The 25,312-nt window shown below is 37.4% G+C and overlaps 1 protein-coding gene across 1 annotated transcript; it reads right to left on the minus strand.

Annotated features, from left to right (window-relative positions):
* Positions 1-1,086: 1,086 nt before the first annotated feature.
* Positions 1,087-23,317, minus strand: L3MBTL3 (l(3)mbt-like 3 (Drosophila); the record flags this gene model as incomplete). Its single annotated transcript, XM_009582600.1, has 7 exons — positions 1,087-1,825; positions 4,261-4,323; positions 5,401-5,564; positions 9,490-9,581; positions 13,531-13,695; positions 15,071-15,217; positions 23,215-23,317. Coding segments are annotated over 7 exons (878 nt in total), but the record flags the coding sequence as incomplete, so codon positions are not given.
* Positions 23,318-25,312: the final 1,995 nt, after the last annotated feature.

Raw genomic sequence — 25,312 nt, forward strand, 5'->3', positions numbered from 1 at the left:
ACAAATATTGAACAAAATGTAAAAATATTATTTATGCAATGCTATGGAAGGAAATTAACAGAGCAATGCAACTTACTTCATACTGACCCTGTTTCACCTCATATTATGGCAGGTACCAGTCACCTACATGATCTGGAAGGGGCACAGAGAGTTCTTGAAATCTTAAGGAACTCCAGCCAAAGAACAGCCTAGCAAAATCTGTGGGAAGATGTAAAATTCTCCCAGCTCTGTGCAACGGAAATGCTCTAAAGGCTGAGCAACTGCCCACCGCAGTGCTAAGAAGAGGGCTGCCAAAAATCTTGAGCCAACTCTTGTCTCTCTTCTTGCAAAAGTAACATTCTGGAACAGTCCTCAGTATACAGGTAGCTAGGCTTTCTCCCATTTAAAGTGCATCTGGTTTACATCTCACATATACATACCAAGTGCAACGACTTTCCCTGACAAATAATCGTTACAATAATCCTCCAAGAAAGAAGGTTGCCTCACCTACGTACCTGCTGGTGGCATCTGCAGCCTGCTAATGACCCAGTGAAACGCATGTGCTGACGCACCATATGCGTTTAAGTATCCTTTTCCTCCGTGCTTTGTCTTCCCCCCATGCCTTATTCATTTATAAATCAGACTTTCCAACTAGGAAGTGGTGGGTGAAATAATTCTCCCACCATTGGGAACACAAACCTACGCTGAATATGAAGCCAGAACAGCAGTCCTAGCTTTAGCACACTGGTTTTCTCCACTGTTGTGGTAACTATACTGGAGACTGGCATGTGCAGACATGAATGAATGTATTTTCTTTTTTGCTAATATCCTCACCTCAAAATATACGTATTTTCTTTCATGTGCTGAAGGACTGTAGCAGGCTCCCAAGTAAAAGGCTGGGACTCTATTGTGCAGCATAAACAAAAAGTCTTCTATGAAGTCAAACTTTATTTTTCAGTTGCAGCCTTCTCTATATTGATCTTTTGGTAAAATACATTAAAGATGCTGGTGGAAAAACTCACATAACATTTTTGTAATCGTGCAAAAGTAAAAACATTCAGTTATCAAAAAAGCATTATAATTTCAACCCCAACAAGGTTTGTTTTGTTTTGTTACAAGCAAACAGACAGTTTTATAATCTGTAAAGTTATATGCTGTAGCATAAAGTGTCACGTATGTAACATTAAGTGTTTCATTTTTAAACTATGGCACAAATACGTATTAGCCATAACAGTCTCATCTGGCTACCTGTAGCCTAATTTTTGGCTAATCAGTTTTTATTTTGATAGTATGAAGTAAAAGCTTCTGGAAAGTAAAATGGGTACATGAAGTAGAATTCAAGAATTCTTAGAAAATATTAACATTCCCTTATATAATACAGCATAAATAATTAATGAAGGTTTTCTTGATGTCCAGAGAAAGTTAGGGATCCTAACCATCCATGGAGAATTAGCGCCATTAGTTTGGTAAATAAGACTAGCTGACTCAGTTGTTACACAGTACCTTCTCAAAAGCTTGAACACTTCCCAGAAGGATTCAGATGTGTACTGGCTCTAGGAGAATATAAATAGTCCACCAGTGCTGAACGTACATTTCTTCCTTTCTGAGAGTTCTTACTCAACAGTTCTAGCAAGTCTTTGTGCTTTGAATAAAACATGAGCTCCAGTGGAGAAAGCTGGCTCGTACACATCTTCCATTATCTTCAAAGTTCATTGTGTGAGTTTTTCTCTGCAGCTTTGAACATCAGAATGGAATTAAAGATTTTTAGGGCTGGTCCCAGTTTAATGCTCATTATTTTGACTATGTCTGATTGGGTCATTAGCAGAAACGCTTCTCCATCAATTTGCTTTAAAAGAAAAAACACACAAAGCTATTAATAGGTCTGACAGTGCAGCAGTATAGATGTTTCAGAGAACATGAAAATTCCCAGCAATTTCAGACAGTGTAAAGGAAAGGCTGAACACAAACACTTTCAAATCCTTTCAGGATAGCTTTGATTTCAACCTTTTAGACAGATCAGCTAGTCCAAAAGAAGAGGATGATGATGATGATCCTTCTGCTCTGAAACAACTGTCTGGCTAATTTTTAGCTAACCAGTTCTTATTTCCATACTGACAGTATAAAGTAAAAGCTACTGAAAAGCAAAATGGGTAAATGAAGTAGAATTCAGCTGTACTGCAGCACAGTGATGCTTTTTAACATCTTAGCCACTCCTTTTATGCAGGCCTCCATAAGAAAGCTTCTGGATTTCACTCCCAACTACAGAACTGGAACCCCCTCCAGGCCACCCCTTTCTGTTCATTAAATAGCAAATTAAAATGAATTTGGTCCCAGATGTAAACAGGGGCCAGGCTACGTAAAACTGCCTCTTTGACACAAACACAACTTTTCAAAACACTGAATATTTTTTCTGCCAGCTTTGTAGTGTTGCTATTTTAATAAATGTTACAAGTGAATATTCTCCCGTTAAAAAAATCGCTCTGTCAGCAGGAGCGCTAAATCCGAACATGAAGAGCCACAAGGCTCTCACTTCCAAGGGCCAACACTTCTTGTGTAAACTTCAAGTCACTTAGGTGTCTATAGTAAGTTTTCAGTGTAACGTAAGCAGGATAGCTAGGCCTAAAAGCCAACTGTGGTTAAATCAGGAGCACTGCTTAGGCTTAAAGATAGTAATTTGAGACAAAAACAGTGTAATTAAGTTTCTGTAGGACTAGAAGACAAGCTTTCTGAATCAGACACGCTGCAAAGGAAGCCTGCAAGGTACACCCCAGCACCGTAAGTCGAGGAACACTGCAGTGAGAACAGGATCACGCAGTTACCACAATTACTTTCTACTCATTTCGTGCACAAAGCCAGACTTTGAGTGTGCTCAGAACCAGAAGTGCGCAAACGGGGGGATGCCCAGCTTTTTGCAGCATCTTAATATAAGCAGGATGAGGGTTCATTTCCACAGCAGAAGTTTGAACCAGCACCTTCTACCTACTGAAAGACCCACTGATGCCAGCCAGTCCATGCCGGTTGGCCTCAGTGGGAGAGGTTTCATTTACTACTCACAGACAAAGCCTGAGAGGCTGAATCCTAAAGAGGGGAAGTATTTTCTTACACCTCTGAGAATGAAAGTGTTTAGGATTCATCCATCTCTGTGGCACTTCCTACCTGCTGACTTGATTAGCAATACGCCAGCTCTTATTGATCTTAAATTCACTGATGAGACACCCTAAGTGACACAGAGGATGATCTAGGCCTGCATACCTGCTGCAACTGCAAAATGCCTAACATCCAAGCAAGTGCAAATGCCGAGATGCAGCCTGTCAGTCCATTGATATGCAACTTTAACAGTCATTACAATCTACACCACAGCCTGAAAACTTTTGTCGCAGGAGATTAGCAGGGCCATCTGTATGCATTTGCTTCAGCAGGTGCCTTCTCAAGTCTAAGTACCACAATTATTCTTCACTTGAAAGGTTGGCTGACTTGGGATATTACAGTATCAGACTCTGCCCATTCAGGTGGTCTGGCTGGGATAAGCATCTGAAGTATTCACTCTGGCAATCTGTGATCAAATAGCCTTCTTGAAACTAAGCATTAACAGGAGTAACAAACCCCTGAGCGGAAAAGAAAAAGTCAACCTACTTTATAAAAGCCTATTGTACCTAAAAGCCCTATCACTTCCTAATGACAACTTTGGCACAACAATCTTCTCAGATACCAGAAATGCATGTCTGGCATGCTCACAAAGTGAGTACACACTCCTTTGAACCTCATCAGAAGCCTTCAGATCTTCTCACTTCCCACTCACTCAAATCACATTCATAAACTGGCTATAGTTTAGGAGGAAGAGCATCAAGAGCTAAGTGTGATCAGACAAGATGCAAAGAGTTTTAAGAGGTGGTTGTCTTGAACCACTGCTCTATTTTACTTATTAACATCCTGCAGAACTAAAATAACATACTTACTTACAAACTTCCTCAAACCAGATTAAGAGAGAACAGCAATTAATCACGAAATTCCTCCTCTTCTACCATTAGTTCTAAGTCATTTCAGTTGCAGTTACAAAGCTAGAGAAGCATGAGAGAGCTGGCTGACACTTAGCTAGTTTTATCTTCTTTACTTCCTTCCCGCTCCATGACCTGCAAACCCACCTAATCTTCCATACATTTGCATCTGACATTAAATATACACTTCATCCTACTACTTTATATGTATTTTTAATGATGACATAAAACTAATCTTTCCACCAAGCTTTGTACTCTGTGTCTTTTTGAAATAAAATTCACCCACCTCATCTTTAAACACCTTGCCATGTTCTTCACATCCTGGTAAACTCCGTATAAATTCAGAGACCTGCCACCAAAGTATACAACAAAAGATTTAGTAAGACCAGTGTTTTCTCAAAATGGTCTTAAAGGTTGACAATCATTAAAGTTTTTTAGCTACTGTTTTTACAGCCTCATATTAGGTGTTCCACCTTCTTCTGTAAGTGCGTGGAGTCATGCAGCTGGGTGTTTAAGGATAGGATTCACAAAATCTGCAAACTAAAAAAGCATGTGCCACTCTTGTCCACAGGACATCTAAGAGTGGGATATGGCTACTCGCTCAAAGTTACTCAGGTTATTCTATCCATGCAGATCCAGAACCATGAATCTTCTCTTGGTGAATCACTTCTCACAAACCAAAATGGTTGCTGCCTTCCTCTTCTTTATTCTTTACAGCACAGAGATTAGCAAATCCTTTTTCAAAGTTCATGCTTCTTTTTTCTCTGATTAGAGGAGATCCGACTGTCCCAGCGCACAAAACTGCCTTAGTCATAGGCACTTCTGAAAGTAAAGTAGGGACTAGACCCTGTCTGTCCAAGCATTATTACATACTTGAACAGTGACAGGACTCTAATCTTGAAATTAGGTATCATGGCCTGACCATATCCATACCGTTCCTCTCTGCACTATATTCTCACTCTCCAAAAGTGTGCCACATCCAAACTATGTACCAGGAATAGCTCCTTGGTCCATGCTGACCCCTAAACCATTCCTCCAGAATGTTTGTGTGGGTGCTAGACACTATTAGTGTAGACCTTGAGCACCTGATCTGCAGGGCCATGTATTTAGCACTTTTCTTTCCCTTTTTAACCCCAGTGAATATATATACACACATACATATTTATCTATATCTACAGCTATATATACACATACATATTTATCGATATCTATACCTATCTATACACATATGAATTAATACTTACTGCTTCCAGGGCTGGATGGCAGCTGAACAGGCATTTTAGGGATCTGTTACATTAGGTCTGGCTGACTAATCCTCTGAGTACTAATGATTTACTGTTGACCTATGGGGCTAATCTAAAGCTCTGAATCAACCAAGATTTCAAGGGCAGCAGCAGTGAGATAGAAGATACAGGGGAAAACCTACCTCATCTGTACTCCACTTAGAAACTTTACTGGCTGGGATCCCGGCTACACTTGGAAGGAGTTTGCTCTGCTGTTCCCAGCGCAAGGGTAGGCCAGGGATTTGCAACTTGGAAGACACAATAACTGGTTGAGAAAGAAGCCTCTGCGTGTTGGGTTCTTCAACATCTTCAACAACAGGAAGCAACAAAAAAGCATTAAATCCCTCAGTCAGTGATGAGATCAGTCACAGTAAAAGCACGTTCATTTCTATTGATATATATGTGGGCCTCCCTACACAAGCTGTATGGTACACCAGAACTAGAGGAGTACCATGACTTGTTCTTCCACTAGTATGACTGCGATTATATTGGCTCTATATAAATGTAACTACTCTTACATGGAAAAAGTCTCTTCCAACAGAGCACAATTCTATGCCAACACAACTGTTGGCATACCACACCATATGTCAAATAATTTTAAATATTTTGATACAATAAATCACACCCACATTTAATAGTTGTACAGTAGTACAAGAACTAACTTAATTCCAGGGTTGAGCTGTTGTAACTTCATCAAAAGCAGCACTGCGCTGCTACGAAATTCCAAGTGAATCAGTTGTAAAGTTCCAGCCCACACAACATTTATGCCTCATCCACAACAAAATGTTTTTCAGTTCTTCTGAGGAAAAAACACAAATGTCTGCAAATTCCCTGCTCCCACTTTAACTGAATGTTTTATTCAGAAAATAACATTTAACTCCTCCGTGCTGCTATGGGGTTTTTTACAAGGTCATTTCCCTTTTTATCTCACTTATCCATAATGGAAGGAATGAGCCCCCATCCCACTGGCTTCAAAGTTAATGTACCAGTGGGAGGATGGCTTCAGCCACATGCTGCTGTTGCTGTCTGGAGAGCAGCAGCAGTTGCAGATGTGTGTAGGAGGAAAGAGAGAAGAGGCATGCCTCGACTGATGTCAAACTGCGTAAGACATCTACGTTCATTTAGATCCATTGCAAATGCAAAAGCAACATGCTGCTCTGAACTCGGGCCTGAACGCTTCCCAATTGCTGACTAAAATTGTGGAATTCATTTCTGAATGAAACAGCCAACTAAGAACCTATGCCTAATACTCCTTGCTAACATGGCTTCATGCAATCACTCAGAAACCCCTGTGCTATTTTTGTTTGGATCGCTCACTTCTATTACAGCTCCATTCTATTTCCATTTTTGAGAAGTTGCTATTATTCACAGTTCTCCCTATCCTTACTGTTCTAGTTTTCATACATTTGTGCCCAACAACTAGGGCAGTAACTTGAGGTGCACCATGGGTTAGCCAGTTTCATCACAGAGCCACAAAGAGCTCCCTGAACCACGTAAGTAAAGAAACAAAATCTGCTTGCCAGCTCCACGCAAGATAGCAGAGCCAGATGCAGTGAGTTCACACTTTTAACCCTGACCACTGTTCTCTGCTGACATTTTGCTTCAGCATCAGCCCACCTGCCTCTACATTCTTCTTCATACTTAATGCCACCTTGTTATCCTTCTCCCTGAACCATATCCTTTCTTAATTCATCTCTATCTTAGTGAGTTACCTTCCAACAAAATATAACCTAATGTTTCAAAGAAGCTAAGTGGCAAACACTTTCTGGCATTAACAAGAGATCATTAACACTGTTCATTCCTTCCTGCATGTTCTAGCTCCTAGTATGTATCAAGTTTTTAAGCACAGGAGTTGTGTCTGTAAAAAACGCTAGTATGAAGGGGCAATGATTTCAGTGGAGTTCTTTAGCTCCGAATAATCTTTCTCCAAAAAAGGGAAGATAGCAGTACACGTTTTATAAAGTATCAGTAGAGAACTGGTCAAGTGAGCATGGCAAAAGTAGGCTGAAGAAGAATAATGTAAGTGACATGCAGAAAAAATAGGGCAACAAGCATAGGTACCAGCAGTCACAGTTCACAAGTCTGCACAACTGCAATTATTTTAGCTTGAGCTTTCCATGACTATGATGACAAGAACTCAACCATCCATCTTCATCCTAAAGATTAAACATTATGGCACATTTAAACAAATAATGGCACAAAATTATGTGTATAAGAAGGAGGTAAAAAGGGGTAACTTGGTTAAAAAATAACGTAAGAGTGTTCTAGTTTTATAAATCTGATTATGCAAGACCCTACACAGAAATGTATCCTAGTAAGCAGAGCTTGTTCGTGAAACTTTATCCAAATAGTCAACTCTGCCAAACTCAAAATGCTTCACAAAATCAGGCCAGTTTTCTTAGAATAAAAAAAAGAATTGCAGACAATTTAAAATGCTCAAAACTAAATTTTTGTATTGTGTTATATAATGCAAAGCCAACATCAAAACAGTATGTTTCCATTCTGCTGAAACAAAATACTTCAAATGACCAACAACTCTCTCTCTTTCATCTGCTTTACAGAGATTCTTCTTTTAAAGCTTCATTTTCTCCAGAATTCCAAACTATCATGTTTCAAAACACCGTAATAACCTCGGTTTTTTACACCTTTTGCACAGCTCTTGTAATAGACGGAATCTTTCATACTTCACACGCTCTCCAGAGTGCCTCTTAGATCTATCTGCAAAGCACTGGCAGACAAATGATGTTTTAAGATAAAAGAAATTATCAGAGGTTAATAATTAAAAATAAAACACTACCTTAATTTTATCTTTACACAATGCTCTACTAGTTTCAAAGAATTTCCTGGGTTTCACAAGGATGAGCTCACTTAAAAGGTAAGAAATGTAGCCCTTAATGAACCACAGCTACTCAAGTCTCAAGATTTTTGACAAAAGCCTTACAAATTTTGTGTTGCACAACCAACTGCTGAAGAAAAAAATCTAAAAATTTAAGGAATTAAATGATGAAATTAAGACATTTAGCTTCTCATTGAACTTGCATGAGTTAATAAAATTATTACAGCAAAAGCTACGCTGAAACAATGAACTGACTCAGTCCAATAACTAGCCTGACATACTAAGTTTCACACACACAAAACAATTATCAAATGTAAGACAATGACATTCTGGATTTGTGCTGTGTTCTTTCTAAACAATGAGGATAAAAATTAATAATGAACAGCTACCTCAATCTGTCCAACTGGATCAGTGAACAGCCAAGAGTTTTGACACAGCAGTACACACAACCACACAGAATTACTGAAGCAAAGAAAAATGCATGTTGGAAGGGACCTTTTGAGACCGTATGATGCAACTTTCTGTTACGGGCATTAGCCTAAGTTATCCAGGGCCCTGTCAAGCCAAGTCCTAAATATTTTCAGCAAGAGAGATGCCACCTCTTTTCTGGGCAGCCTATTCCAATTGTTCGCATGGTGAGAAGTTTCTTCCTTATATTCAGACAGAATTTCCCCTGAAGCAGCTTGTGTCCATTCCCTTTTTTCCCACCACTGTGCATCCTGGAGGAGAAGGTATCTCCATCTTCTCTGTAACTACCTTTTAGTTACGGGAGAACTGTGATTAGATTCCTCCAAGCCTTCCTTTCCCAAATTCCTTCAACCTTTCTTCACATGTCAAGTCCTTCAACCACCTAATCTTGGTGGCCTTCCACTGGATTGTCTCCAGTTTTTCAGTGAAGTAAAAATTTTAGCCATCGCTCTGTAACACCCATGAAAAAGAAAGGGCCCGTTCTGCATATGGGCTGCTGGAAAGTATCAGACTGCACAACAGACTGAGGTTGGGTTGAGTAAGTCACCTGAACTTTGCCTTATGCCTGTAATGGGTAAATGCTTTAACTTTCTTTCAATACAGTTTTGAAGCAGTAAGTGACCATTATACCTTTACAACTCAGACTGGTTTAATTACCTATTTTTAAAAGTCAGTGGAAAAATATTCTTAAAATGAAAACTTTTTATACCAATATTCATTTTGCTCTCATCTTTACAACTGCGACAAAGTTCTTGGCAAAGCTTTTGATGCTTACAAGATAAAGAAACACAGTGTTAAAAGTGTTGCTGTCAAGAAATAGTGAATGTGGAAAATAAATTGCAACGCAGTTTCATGAAGAGTTTCAAGGAATATCACACTTCAGTTCTGCAGACTTTAATATGAAAGAAATGAAGTACTGCCAATTTACCTTTAATTTCGTTTGAAATGAGCAGCTTATTTTCTGTCTCCTCTTCTTCACACTCCTTGTTCTTTATGGAGTCCTTTGTTTGTAGTACTCCACTGAGGAAAATAAGATGTTCATTTTTTATTAATACATCATAAAAATCACTAAGCATGATGACATCTCATGCTAACAATGCTATTAACACACCAGGATTCCCATACAAAGGATGTTGCATCAACATAAAATACAAAAAAGAGAGGATCTAATTTCTGACTTACACAGATGGTGTGACTACTGACATGAATTTTGCAATGAAGGCTCAAGAGTAGTGTAAACTAAGATTACGTAAATCATATCAACACACTTGACTTCATAACTGAAACTGGAAAACACACTGGAAAAATGAAGGCAGTGGATGTGTCCACGGCAGAAGATGGGAAGAATGAAAAGCACATATATAGCTGCATCTCCTACAAAGCCTTACTGGTTATCCAGGCCATTTTCAGGAGGTGTCTGAAACACTTACTCCTTTTTCTCTGCCCAACCTTCATCTCCACCCCACCCCAACTCCTGTACTATACTGACACACTGTTGTGCAGCTGTTAATGATCCCATTGAAAATATCTGTATGCTTTTGTTACTGTTTTGTATTACTTCTCGTCCAGCTAAAAGAGCTGCTCTTTGCTTGCTGCCTGTGGCTGCTCCTTCAGCTTTGCCAGCCCAAACACTTGCAAAGAGGGAACACCTTCCCCCTATTGAGAAAAATGGGACAAGAGAGGTGGAAATAAGAGAACTTCTCAAAGCGGGGTGGGTGTATTTGCATACAGTCAAGCCCCTGGGAAACTGCAAACTCTGCCTTCGGAAGGTATTTCCAGCCTGATTTCTTACAGAAATGAAGCTTATACGAACTTGCTGACATTATGTGTGTATTTATTTCCTTCTGCTTTTAAGAACTTGAGAACACTTCAGCCAATTCTTACTAAACCGTCACAGATGCAGAGCTCTCAGAGATACTAAGTACATAATGAATATTTTCTAAAAATAGGCACCAGACGGAATGATCTTAAAGCCAAGACTACAAGAAAGCCCACTACATGAACTCATGCTTTACTATCTACCAGAGAAGCAGTCAACAAGAATCCCTTTACAAATGTCCCAAACACAGATGAAAAGCCAAACTAGAGCTAACACCTTGATAAACATCAAGATCAGCTAACCTCAAAACACAAATCCACAGAAGAAACAGACCTGTTTAATGCCATTGTTTACATTTGTACTATTAAATACAACTTATATATTAAATACAATTTATACTACTAAATACAAGGAAGCATTTGGGAATAAATCAGCTAGGAGCTGCAAGTTCACTGACATAAACAGAAATACATTTAACACACTATTAATAGTGCAAAATGAACAAAACAAATTGGAAAATCCAGCCTTTTTAGTATGGTAGGACAAATAATAATGGTACGACAAGCAATGCCAGTGGAATGCATACAGCAGGCATGCCTTCTTGTGCCACAAAGGACTTCTCCACAGTATCTTCCTCAGAAATACAACCTGCATTTATTTACTTAAAAATTATTTTCCTAACCTTCACAAACACAGAAAACTTCTAAAGAAAGATGCAAAAAGCAGTGCAATTAATTCCGAAGCCAAAGTAAATGATTACTGTAATTCAACATGAAGACAAGAGATCACTAAAACCTGTGAGGAAACATGTATCTTCCTATTTTCTTGAGGACAATTTTCATAGCAACATACATCCAGAAATTTTATCGCACTAGTTAAATACAAGAAAGTATCATGAATTGAAGGTTTTGGGGAAGGGGTTGGAAAATAAATTGAATTTTCTTTTAAGAGGTAGTACCATTTGATTCCCAAGCCTGAGTGTTCACCTTCCTTCATTGTAAATATTTCCAGAGTGGAATTCCTATTACAATGAAATTCTTCTGCTGCTCTGAAGATAGTATATAGATACTTTCAAATTAAAATTGAATATGCTGTAGGCATGTACTTTTTATCTTGAATTTTAATCTCAGGAACATTCCAGAGGGACACACTGCAGTTTTTACACACATTATTTTTGCTAACCAAAACTTTCTAGTATAATTGTTTGTATGCACAGATACCTCTTACCAGTTAAAAAAAAAAAAAAAAGAAAAGAAGTAAGTGAATGGGAGATTAGCTGAGTACCACTTAGATTTAACACAACAAAATAAATCTCATGGTTGGCCTTGTATGTGGTTGGTTCCTCAATCAAGGACTTCAAAGATTACCTGGAATATGAAGGTACACACAACTGTACTGATGTCAAACATAACTAAATCCACACTACGAGCTCAGCAGCTAAATAACACACAAGTATACGTATCTACGTCTTCAATTATGCATGTGTACTTTGAATACACATGTAAAAAGATCCACTGGGTATTGCAATAACCAGACGCTCAATATTTTATAACTCTAGCAGTTCATATATACCTAATGTTGTGAACACTATTTTTCATGCCTTTTTCAAAGGAAGTTTCTTCAACTAAAAGTCCTCTCTGACTATGCTGGATACTTAAAGAATGTGGAAAGCTGCAGATAAAAGCTGCATGATAAAATGCAGATAGTCATCAGTGTATTCAAACAGTTCAAATACAAACTGCAAAGCCTCTGGGTAGTTCAAAGTTGGCACGAGACTGTTATTCTCTTAATGAAAATGACTCAATGCAGTAATAGCACACGTATTAGTTATTTTAGGTCTTCATAAAGATAACACCTTCTAAAAAAATGAAAGAGAAAAAAAATTGTTCTTCAATTAATTTTAAGAGATGGTCTGTAAAGTCAAAAGTTTATTTCTAAAAAGATGAATTTACTACAACTATGGTTAAAGTGATGAATGACAACTATTATTTAACACAGGTTATTTCAAAAGTACACATGAAACTGTCTTTTGCCTTCTTTTCCTGTTTAAATTCACTTGAGTATGATTAGTGAATGTTGTTTATTTGTGTTATGCAAATTATATCAACACTGCTTGATGTTCCTACTAGATCTTTTTCAATATAACTTGAACAATATCACCTGACTGAAATAATGTGAAAGAATGTTCTAAATAAAAGCTGATCAATTTTAAAAGATGCAAAAAGCTACATATTTAATTTTATTTTATTTTTTATTTAGCATAGCTTTTTGGAATAAAGGAAACAATTAATAATAGTTCAGGGGAAAAAAAAAATCTAGTGGAAAAAGGAGGGGAAATCATAAAACACTGCCAGATCTGGTTAACCCAATTTGAAAAAAAAGTTTTAAAAAAAAATTTTGCAGAGGAGTTTCAGTAGATTTAATTGATTCTTAAGAAAACAGTCAAGTTTCAATCATCAGCTTTACTGCGAGGTATTTACCGTATAATACTACCTCTCCAAAGTCTCTCAAGACACTATTATTTTTAACACTTACAGTTCATATATTATGAACACATGATAATGTAGCTGGTGTAAATATATAACAAATGACACTTCTTGTTCCAGAGTGTCTTCTATTTCTGAATGAAAATAGCCAATAAAATAATGGACTGATACTGTAACTAAAAATGTAGGAACCCTATTGCCTCACATATCGCCATGAAAACACTGAATTGTATCTTTTTAGTTTCAAAGATAGCCTTTTTATACCATAAATATTGTTTTCCAGTGCAAGCTTGGAAACTATTTCATGTCATTTTTTTGTCAAAAATATACTCCAAATCCTGAGAGTTAACGAATTACTTCTCATTTTTAAATGTATGTACATATTTGTACACAGAGGTAGGGAAGAAGGATCTCAACTTCTAGTAACTTCTCTGTCTTGTAGTATTTTTCCTCTCCTCTCCGATAGGCATTTCTTATTTCTTAAATACCTTGTGACACTCCTTTCCCCCGTTTCTAATATAAAGACAGCTGAAGAACTTCCATCTCCTTCCCCACTGCTTCCAAGATTTCTATGGACAAACCACTGTACTGCATTGCCTGGTAAGTTGCATTTTAAACTGACCGACTCCAAACAACCCGTACTTTGAAAGGAACTGATAGTTACCCAGGTGCCTTCTTTTCCTTCACATCACATAACAGGGGCTTCTTGCAAGGAGATTTACTTTCTGCATCTTCCTGCTTTGTTGTTTCGGGTACAGTTTTCCCAGATGATCGATTGTGAGCTGAAGATTTCATACCTATGTGACCAGGGCTGGGGCATTTTCTGTCACTGTTTAAAATAAATTAACAAAATGTTTAAAACTGAAAGCAGCTGAGTTGTTGTTCAACTTATTTTCTCTATGGGTAAAGAGTCATTAGTGTAATTGAAGATATACAAGGTTTTTGTTTGTTTGTTTTAAGAAATACACAGAAGTTTTTACTTGCTACCAACAAAACTGTACACCTGGGATTTCAAAAAATTACAATACAGAACTCTCTTCCCCATGAAATCAAAGGTAAAATGTTTAGGCAATTCAACAGGAACAGAATTTGCCTAATGTTATTTTTGATAATAAGCTATCCACTTCAAATATTTGTAACACAAGAAAACTTGAGTATCATTTTCCTCCTGTCTCTTCTCTCCCTTCCATGATATACCGCTGTGCAGCCAGGACCCTTTAAAAATGTTATGCAGTCTTTTAACTGGGACACTTGACACAGTCCCTGCCACACAGAACACTGCTAAAACTGTTACTGGCTTCACTGGGACAGTACCCAGGCTACCTGCCAGAGGGTAATTAAGTCACTTCAGATTTCTACAACCCTACATTTGTAAGAACAATCAAACCAGGCAGAGCTCTTTGAGAGCTGAATATTTTGGTTTTTAAAGCATGAAGCTGAAACTGTCTCCAAGAATGTAATTTAAAATTCCATCTATTGAAAATACGTGGTCATTACAGTGGGAACTGGAAATCTTCACTACAAACATTCACATTTTCACATTTACATTAATGCAGCCCTTGAAGAGAATGGAAAGCCTCTTTTCCTTTCCTTCTTAAATCCTCTGTGTATCCCCACAGCCCAAAATAAGCACAGGAGTTGGTGTTAGCAATTTCTCATAGAAAATCATCATCTTGGTATCACATCCCTTTGGTTTCTCCCAGTGCTCCTGCTAGAAGCTTCAGCAACAGACTTTAGCATCATTCTTGCAAAACTCACTCCCAGTAACTTGATTCCCCACTCCCACAATAACGACAGAATTTATAGTGGCTATTCTTCAAAGAGCAACATTAATTTACAGTCACGTCAATAAGGCCACCCCAGCAAACAAAAGAAACACAAATAAATCATTTTCTTAAGTGAAACCAACTGGCAAACAATCCAATTTAAATTCCAATTAACCACTTAGTAGTCTAAATAGTTACACTGAAGATGAAACCAAACTCTTGTTAAATCATACACAGTAAAATCAGTATCAGTCTTTGACAGCTCAGTGACCTTTTCGATAAGTACTGATGAAACCATTTCTTCCCTGCAAAGAAAATGCAGATAAATAGGCAGGCCTTTCTGAAACCATTCAGCCATTACACAACTACAAATTACATTGCAGAACACTGAAATAAAGTACTGCTGTTAGTCGTGGACATTGCTTCAATCGTAATTACTTGATTACAGGAGAGGTGGATCTTTCACTTGCTTCCACTTTTCTGTTTCTGGGGACAGGACTGGCTGCAGGCATCTCCCCGCTCAACCGGTCAGGTAAGAGGCTTTCTTTGTTCAAGTTCATCTCTGAATACGGGCAGCTGACTGCGCTAGAAGTTGAAAAAGAGAAATGCCTCCTTATTCTCAGACACTTTACTGACTTCACTCAGTTCAAATGAAACTACATCAGAGACAAGTTTTCTAGAAGCAGATGCAATCAATTAATATAAAGAAGATCAGAAAAAAATGCAATAAGTAGTCTTACTTTAAAATGTTAATAAATCCATCAATTAAAAACCTCAACCTGAATGTTTTTTGCATTTCCTTTTGACAACAACTTAGGCAACACAAATTGTATTCATTTATATTACAGCATATATTCTGGAAAATTGCTTGATGAATGTTTAGCCTGCTCTCTCATACTGCCTGTTCTCTTTAATGGTATTTTATACATAAATACCTGGTATTTTATACAAAAGGGTGCCTTTGACTATAACCACCTCTCTCCAAATAAAGTCATATTCTTATGGTTATTTTTTCTGGAAGGAGGGTATTTCTATTATGTAATGTTTACAGAGAAGCTACATTGCAAGGGCACAGTATGAGGAATGGTGCACATCCTCTTACTGCAGCGAATGCCCCATCTTTGCAAATGCCATTTTGTGATATTCCATTAAAAGACACTGATATTTTCACAATCTTTCCTATCATTCAACACTCACTACTTCACTGCACTCCACCTAAAAAAATTTGACACTGTGCATTGATATAATGACTTGTAAATATTACTCTAACAAATGTGAAAGTCGTACCTCCCAAAGTCAGAAAACCTGCACAAGAGGTAGGAAAGGGAAGAACAGCAACACAAAATACATGGGGCTGAACTAGGATTTTGTCTTTAGAAGAATGCTCTGCAGTGTTCAACTGATTAGTCAGGCTACTTACTCCCACTGCAAAGATAATATCCTAAACTCTGAAAGGTATATATATGCCACAACAGTGAATAACAACATGCTCAAGTTTTCAAATCTCTATTTAAGATACAGGAGAAGCTATACTAAACATGATGCTCACATGCATCATAGCTCATGATGCACATCTGTGGCTCATGAGCTATGACACTAACTATAATCTGAAATTATGCTTTCTTACTCACCTGTATTATGACAAGGACCTCTATAATGGTAAAATGTAAAAAAAACCATGTCCTGTGATTTTGATTATTTTCTTTTCAAGAATATAACTATCTGCCTTTCCATAAACCACTGCAATGTTTGTTTCACTGATTTTTACATGCATGATTTCCAAACAGAACTGTCTAATATAAACAAGTCTACCTTGCCAGCCATACGCCCTGCCACCTCCAAATTACAAAAAATAAATAGAAGAACAACAGCTTCCATTATCATGTTTGTTTTACAAAGCACAGCATAAAAAAAGGCCTTTTATTCAAAATATGCTGCACATTCTCCTTTTCCTTTACCGATGAAGCTTTGGATTCAGAGTGAGTATGAATCAACTCCTATCACGAGGCTGAGCCAATATTGGTGACCTAATTTTGGTCTCACCAACATAAACAAAAAGTTGGTGAAAATTTACATTTCTTTCAGCACTAGCATAAAAGGAGAAAATTCCTTAAGGCTACGCAGGCCAAGTCAGTCAGTCCTTGCTGGAGTTATCAAGACAGGAGTCCAACAGCATGTCTGATTTTTTCAGTTGGTTCATTTGGAAACAAGACAGTATCAACCTTTTTTTTTTAAAAATCCTTGTATAGCTGTGCTGAATTTGAACTATGGAGGAAAAAACATGCCAGTAGAATACAATTTCTGCTCTTCTAATCAAGATGAGATCCCTGTTTAAGGCCACTCCAAGCAGACGACGTTCCACAACAGCCTGTACAGTGTTTTCAAGGGATATACAGCCATATCCCCAGGTGACCTAATGAAGCATAGAACAGTCATCTTTGCCGCCTTCTGAGGAATTGGGTGGCTGTCCCCAGCACCTCCTCCGAGATACAGGCACTGAAGTTTTTTGCCATGAGAACCTTCATACCAGGAGTTTACACAGCCGAGTAAGATATAGCCAAATGGGTGGCTGGACTCTAAAGCACTACATTTGAAATAGGGTATTTTTTGTTAATGAAATTGTTTTAAAGACATGGAACAGAATATACAAATAGAAAATCAACTTGGAGCATTTACTTCTTATTTTAACTTCTCTTATGCAGAATTTGGCATTTTATTTTAGATTTATTTATATACCTCTACTTACATTTATTTTTCAACCTCCTGGTTTTGTCTGTCTTAGGACTAGCCTCTGCCAGATGTCTTAAAAGAACAAAAAACCATTAACTGAAATATGCGGAAGAAAACAGGAACACTAGGAAAGAGGGGAAGTTGTTTTATATTCTCAATTCTTTATACTGCTGCATCTATCACAATGATGTCTTTTTTCCCTTTCAAATGAACTACAAGATGAAAGATACAGGCTTCTATTCAGAAAAAGGTTTTAAGCAGCCAATGCTATAGAGGGATTTAAGTTCTCGCTGTGACAAACTCATCCCACTGTGATGAAAGACAATTATCAGAAACTCAGGAATATATTGGTTAATCTCAGTTCTGCCGTTGCATGTAATCTTCTTTTGGCTTCCTATGTTCACAGGGCTGTTTTGAGGCTTAGTGTTTTTAAATAGTTAGAGTGTTGTCTCAAGGAAACACTAAACACTACCAACGTGGTATTTAACTTCAGTTGTGTATTATTAAACAAGCCTTACACCACAATGAAATCTGACAATAGAATTTCATCTCCAGCAGGTCTTCTGTTTACCATCACCACTAATGTGTTTTAAATTAAAAAACAAGAAAAAGCCTCAAAATTCAGTCCTTCATTAGAACTTGCCTGTTTATATACTGCCTCCTCCTTTAGTATTTTCTGGAAAAACAGAAGTTGAATGACAATTTCAGTCAACAATAGTTATAATATTAACGATGCTTTAGAACACTAGATTCAGATGAGTTTTTCTTTGTAATTAATCATTCGAGTTACTGTATCATTTTTTAAAAACTCCTTGATAGTCCTTTGATGTTACTAGGGGCAACAAAAAGAACCCTCACGGTTTCCACTGTCAGCTTTGTTTCAACAAAACACAGCATGAATGAACCTGTGTATGAGTTACATGGCTTCGGATCAATCAGTAAATCCTCCTGAATCTCAATGCCTCCAGCCTTCAGTTCAGTTTAACTTGTCTACTACAAAGAATAAAAAATTAATCTTGTTATTCCTACATAATAAAAGTATTTGATTTATATAGGACTGTTAAGTTTTAGAGACAACTCATCTCAAGGACTCAGAAGTCTTGATGTTTAGATTATTTAATATTAAATTAGGATTTTTAACTCTTCTGCCAACTTAAACCTGGATTTCTACTCCAGCTTGCAGTTTGCCTTAGCACACTATTTTGAAAACAGCAAAGTTCAGAAGGCAGTTTCCAAAATGATCAGATGTCCTTGACTAGGGGGTACCAAGGTCTGCCAGAGGCACGGGGAGAATGGCAAGAAGCAGAAGCAGCAGCGGGTACTCAATTTGAAACCTCTACTATACATCTGACAGGACTGAACACCCTCCAGCACTGCTTCATAGCTTTGAAAACAGTCCAACATGCAGGTACTCAATTATCATCTGAGCTGCTTCAGTAGGCTTCAGTAAACAAATATTCACATTAATACCACCTGACCCCCCCCTGCCCAGGAGAGTAATCAGCCATCTCTAAATGTTGAAGGATCAACACAGCACAGCAATTAGCTATCTGCAGTACACTTTGCATCCTACTGAAATGGCAGCAGAGTGGCTGGCAATACACATGTCCATAACAGTTTTTTGAGGAAAGGGAGCCACTGTTTCCAGAGTCCTGCACAGGCTGAGTGAAAACTGAGCGTTAAAATAAGCTTCTGTTTTTATCGAATCAGGAAAGATCAATAAAGGAAAAACCCAATGCACCGATTACTACTTCTTATATATCATTCTGAAGAATTCCTGGGATCACAGGCGTGGGATTTTCAAGTCAGACGTTTTACATAATCAGCCCTTTCCAGAACTGTCCAATGGAACAGAAGTGTTGAGGTAGCATATCCTATTTGTGGTTATTTTGCAACTGCTCTTCTATCACTCCCAAGATCTATCTCAAGGTAGGGTTACACACATATCTTTTTTTTCTACAGTTCAAGGGTATCAGGATAAAACTGGGCTACTGGTGGGTGGGCATGGACCTTAGTCTTCTCCAGACATCTGGAGATGCTCCTATCTTCTAGTAGTATGCAAAGTTTCTGAAGCACAGTGTCAACTGGATTACTCGGCTCAGCTACACCTCACATGAGAAGGGAGCAAGCCAGCATTCTCTCTGAAGAGGAGGAGTAAGGTGGTACTCTGGTAAAAGAACGTTAATATTAAAGTATTTTTTAATATAGATTATTAGTCTTTATGACTGCTTGGAATATTTTGCAAACCTGTGTGAAGCCACGGACAGGTCTCCTGGTTTAGCTGTACTGGTTGAAACCCCAGCTCCTCATTGCCTTTCAGGTGCCTTTCAGGTGCAGGTTATTGCCAAGCACTGACAAAGGATGAGGTTGTATGGCAGCTTCAGGAAAATTCACCCGGATTTGCTCAAACTATCTTCCTTGATGTGTTAAACAGATAGATTGGACTAACTGATGTATTGGACTTTATCTAGAGCAGCCTATATCCAGATGACTGCATCTGCTGGTAGTAGTGATATGTGATTAGCAAGAAACCTCCAGCAAAAACGTCCTGACAACATCTGGGGGATGTATTCTTTTTTTTCTGCTGGATTTTTGTTAAGTGATGTCTTTACTTCAGTTGACTTTATGAAAACGTTTTTAACTAGTCTGGAAACAAGTGATACAAATGTTCTCTTTCACAATTTACAATGCATGTTTATCATCAAAGCATTCTTTTTTAGGACAAAGCTGCTTCAACAGCTTAAACCTGACTCAAGAGTAGCTTATAACAGATTCGGCTGGGGCCAATGACCTTACATGAAAGATAAAATGAAACTTGAGACTGGCATCAAAATCAGACAAGAATTACTTCAACAGACACTGATCGAGTAGGTGTGACATCCTGTTGAGCTGAGGCTTCCCAAGTTTCTGCGCTGCAGTTCTCTTACAACACAGCCTCCACCACGGCACATTCAGTTCACTTCAACTTACACATAACGCATGTACAGTTTCTGGTAAAAATCTTTATTCATGGAGAGTTGACCCAAAACACTAATAACCTGTTTACAACTGACTGCTTTGCATTACTGCTTGAACTTGAAAATTATTGCATGCATTAAACATCAGAGAGCATACAATTCACAATCATAAATATGCAGGTGATCTGCATAATGCTACCAACCTGCACATCAGTCTCAGTTTCAACTGCGCAGCATAAAACCCTAGATCAACTGGTGATAGATACCAAGTCCTTATTAACATCAACTTTTCCAAAAAATAAATGCTTTAACCCCACTACATAATTAATCACCAAGGCTTTCATCTGGTTCCTAAGGAACAAGCTCTCAAAATTATTTCAGAACTACTTAGCATTTTAAATTATCATCTTTTCTGCACACAGGAATTTATGCTGTAGACAGACGATGTACCTCATCATGAAAAAAAAGATAAGCATGGTTAAATACATTTCAAGGTTGCCAAGATAAAAGAGCCAAGGGACTGCTACCTGATGTGGATAATTATACCAATTTCAAAATGTCTTTGTTAATTCAGGAAAAAAGTGATGGTACAACATTAGAGTTTTTGGGGTGACCTGGACCCTCAAGTCTGTAGACTCCAGTTAAATAACAAATCTCATTATTTTCCTCAGAAATGCTCACGGAAAAAACCACAGTATCAGCACAGAGGGCAAACCAATACAGTTAGTGAGTAAGATACTTAATGGTGTTAATTTATTTGCTATGAAACAGCAAATACCTGTCTTATGACTAACAAAATCTCTTTGGTTATATTTTCAACCCCTTGAATTATCAGTTAATGTGCAAATAATAGGATTGCTAAGACCATAGTAAAAATAAAACACAATAGATTGCCATGAGTTTCTTTTCTTAATATTCAGGACAAATAAGTATAACAACTTTAAATACCATGGAAAATCTAGTTATAAAAGCAAAGGCTACATGAACTAACTAGACATATAGCTCTTACTCATCCCTTCCCTGTGAAACATTAGAATTTTTAGTGCCAATGTTTATTTAGAGAGATCATAAATTAAAAACTTTTCTGACACATTCACTTACGGGTTTTTTGGTTTTTGGTTTTTGTTTTTGTTTTTTTTTAAAAGTTTCAGCCTTGGGCTAAGAATGGGTATGTTCACCTGATTCTAAGTAATTGAGATAGCACATAGTAAGGAACTGGAATTTATTGCCTTACAGATCAGGTGCATTAATAAATCATACAAGACTCAGTCTACTGGAATATGAAATAAAATGGGTTTCAGCTAAGCAGCCAGGAAGCTTTTTAGGCAAGTCTAGTTTACTTCACATTTGCAGTGGACTGAGAACATGAATGCAGTAGGTTACCATATGCTAACTGAAGGATGGTAACCTCTTAAATACTAACTTGACTGTTTAAGGATTTATCCTACTGATCGAGCGCAAAGCAGCTTTTCAAAAGGGAAGGTAGAAAAACAGAAAAAAAAAAAAAAAACAAAGAAAAAGAAACATGGACAGAAAAAGGATGAGAATAATCTGAAAGACAGCAATGCGGCATACTGTGTCATGATACCACCACCACAGTTCATACTACAATGGGTTTTGTCACTGGAGCTAATCTAGCCACGTCCCTTCCTGGAGATAAAGCTTGTACTAGCATCAGGAGTTCTTCTGCCTAACAAGACAAACACAATACCTCTGCTGTAGATAGGAAAGAACTTCCTGCAGCAAAAGATGCCTTTTGCACACTAAACATGTAACAACACAGTGAGTTTTGCTGGCAGGTATCTTTGTTAGGGATGAGTCAGGACTTCAACCAGTGCTGATACGCCATCAAAACCTTGTAGCATAATTCTAGTCAACAGGACACAATTCTTTCACCAAAACCATGAAAAGATTGCAGAGCGAACTCTTGGATCACGGTAGTTTAATAATATACTTTAAAAACATGAACAGACAAATAATCAAATTCTCTAACCATATGAGAGCAGAAAGCACGAAGTGGTATGACATTCGAGGATTGTAGGACTGTGTAATGGAAAAATTCCAAGAAAATTTCTGGAAGCTCTAATTTGCTAAAAGATAATAGGATGATATTTATGAAACTTAATTCTCAACTGAACATGTTACATTAACTGTATATCCCTTACTGGAATATTCAGGATTCACCTCATACTGTAAATATTTTAAAAATAATAAAATTTTGACTTAGTAAATGTTTTCCATTTACTTTGTCATTGTCTCTCTGTCCCTTATTCCATTCTCCCATGCTACTGCTCTCCCTATGCCAACTCTTCTCTAGGACAGCTTGGGATGTCCACATTTCTGTATTATATTTCAGAAGGTGTTCCACAAAAGCATCTTTAGAAACACTAGGTACAAACAGCAATATGTTCAGGCTGTCATTCGGGCATATATCAATCGGAATTTCCTTTTTAGCATTTTTCCAAGCCAACAAGCAAATCCTCACCCAAGCAGAACAAAAACATCCAACCCATAATAAAATCAGTGGCCTCATATTTCAAAAGGTTCAAAGTATATTGTTTTATACATATCTGTCTGTAACATTCTGCAATCTGAACAGCAAGCTGAGGAATCCTCATAGGAACAAAATACAGAGTAACTGAATCTATCAATTGTGACAAAAAATGATGTTCGACAAATCTTATCCCAGCACACCCTGGTGAAATGAAGTTACAGATTGATAATGTTTATTTCAGCATGCTCACCATGGCAACTGCAATCATTGCATATTTAGGTTTACAAGATTTCCTATTTTTTTCCAGCTTGGATCTGTTTTCTTGTGAACAACAATTAAAGAAATTCATGTGCACTCATCACTCAACTGAAAGAATAAAAATACAGTTTCATAGCACATACCTATGATGGCCGATATGTCTTGCTCTTTTAATGTGCCCAACTCCTTTACATCCTGCTGTGGGACACCCTCCATGCTCTAAAGCTTCCACCAATTCCAAGGGACCTGCATATCAGGGGAAATTACATATGAGATTAAAAAAAAGTATCTAATCTTTAAAAGTTATAAAAACATCCAGGAATACCAGAGTATCATAGTAAGCATGAAGAAGAAATAAGTAAAAAAACCCTAATTTTAAAGTACTTCAAAAATGCATTCTGCAAAAGCATGATGGAGATTCAAACAACCTAATCCACTGGAGAAATAATTTTATTCCGTGTGAGTAAATCTCTACAAGAGAGCTACATCCATATAAAGAACGCAAATCTTGGAGGAACTATATAACTTCAAATTTCTCTCCTATTAACTACATGCAGTTGGAACCTGGTTGTTTTGCAAGAGCACAGACAAAGTAAGTTACCCTGCTGTTCCTGAAGACAGTGATCTGTTTGTAATGGGTACTGACCTTCTCCATTTTTAGTTCAAGTTTTCCAGTGAACAAGATGTGAAAACAAAGGCTGAAAATGCTACTAAAAAAAACAAGCCATCAGGAGATTTTTGACATTTTTACTTATCTGAATTTATGTGTCTATCTGATTTTCATCAACCTGTAACAATGAAGCCTGCAGAGACACTAAAGCATGTAACTGTCAAAACTAGCTTTGACACTCAAGCAAACATAGTACATAAGCCATAGTTTCATAGCAAGTGAGAGACAGACTTACTCCAGTATATGAAACTGAGAACACCTGCTGCACATCTGCAAACATGCACTGTCTCTCTAGTACTGGTTTTACTTGAAAAGTACATTAACTTGTATCTCAGATACAAGATACAATACTGATACTACATACAACAACACTGACATAAAAAGGTATATTTAAGTAAATTTTCCTACATGAAAGATAGGTTCTTGCTCACAGATGGATAGTGAAAGATGGAGAATTACTATGTGTAATAAGGACAGTCCAAAAGCATTTTTTAACAAATGTTCCAACTATGCTAATGTTAGAACACTATGACTACACTGAAGTCCAAAGACTTCTACACGATTTAGAACAGGGTAATGGATGAGAGAACAGAGAATTTTATCTTTTCTACCTTTATGCAAAATTGATGCCTATAATGTCATAAGTTAGTGGGCTCAGAGGAAGAGTTAATTTAATAGGGACACTTTTGTAAAGGGAACCTGCATCACTGATGCTCTGGTTTTGCAAAAACTAGCTCCCTACAAATGTTCTCTCTTCACTTAAAAAATTCAAACTCTCTAAAAATGTAATTTTAAAAAGCTGCAATTGACTGTCCATATTTATGCAAGAAGCTGCTGCTTGCATCACTGTGAAATGATATTAAAATCAACACCAATACATGGCTCTTAATTCCCTAACTGCTATCAAAAAGGCCCTAATCCATCATGACAAATTCACTACATCTTAAGAGAAAACACTATGAATACATAAATACTGGGAGCATAAGACCATTATGACGACTGCTCTAGACTAATATCGCTAACATCGCGCAGTGTTCACACAAACCTTTTAGTGTTAGAGACAAGGATCTGGACTGCATCATTAAAAGGACTATCTTATTGACTGAGGAAAAAATATTGTCTCTTGCAAAGTATTTTCTTCCTTCCTTCTGAAACCCTTTCACAAAACTTGAAATGCACTTTAACTTACTTAGAAACAATATTAATATTTTTATAATATTCTATATTCTAGACCATAATCTACAGTAATAATACAAAGTCATATCGTTGGAAGAATATATTATTCAGTAATCATCCTATTTTAATAGTATTTGTGCAGTTAATTAACCTTTTTCTATTTAATGGACGGTCACTTTCCCTCTTGTCACATTGTCCATCTTCATTTTTGTAGCTTAACTATTATCAAAAAGTCACTTCCACCAGTCACATCCTAAAAGAGATGAACAGTGCCTCCTATGCCACCACCTACAGGAGATGACGTGTTGTGTGTGATGGGCATCTCTATTTCGTTTCTTTTAATGACTCCAACAAAATGAATTTATGTAAGTCTCACAGTCGCTAGCCCTTGTTCT

This window comes from Fulmarus glacialis, unplaced genomic scaffold (assembly GCF_000690835.1).
Source record: "Fulmarus glacialis isolate BGI_N327 unplaced genomic scaffold, ASM69083v1 scaffold39667, whole genome shotgun sequence".
Classification (NCBI taxonomy): domain Eukaryota; kingdom Metazoa; phylum Chordata; class Aves; order Procellariiformes; family Procellariidae; genus Fulmarus; species Fulmarus glacialis.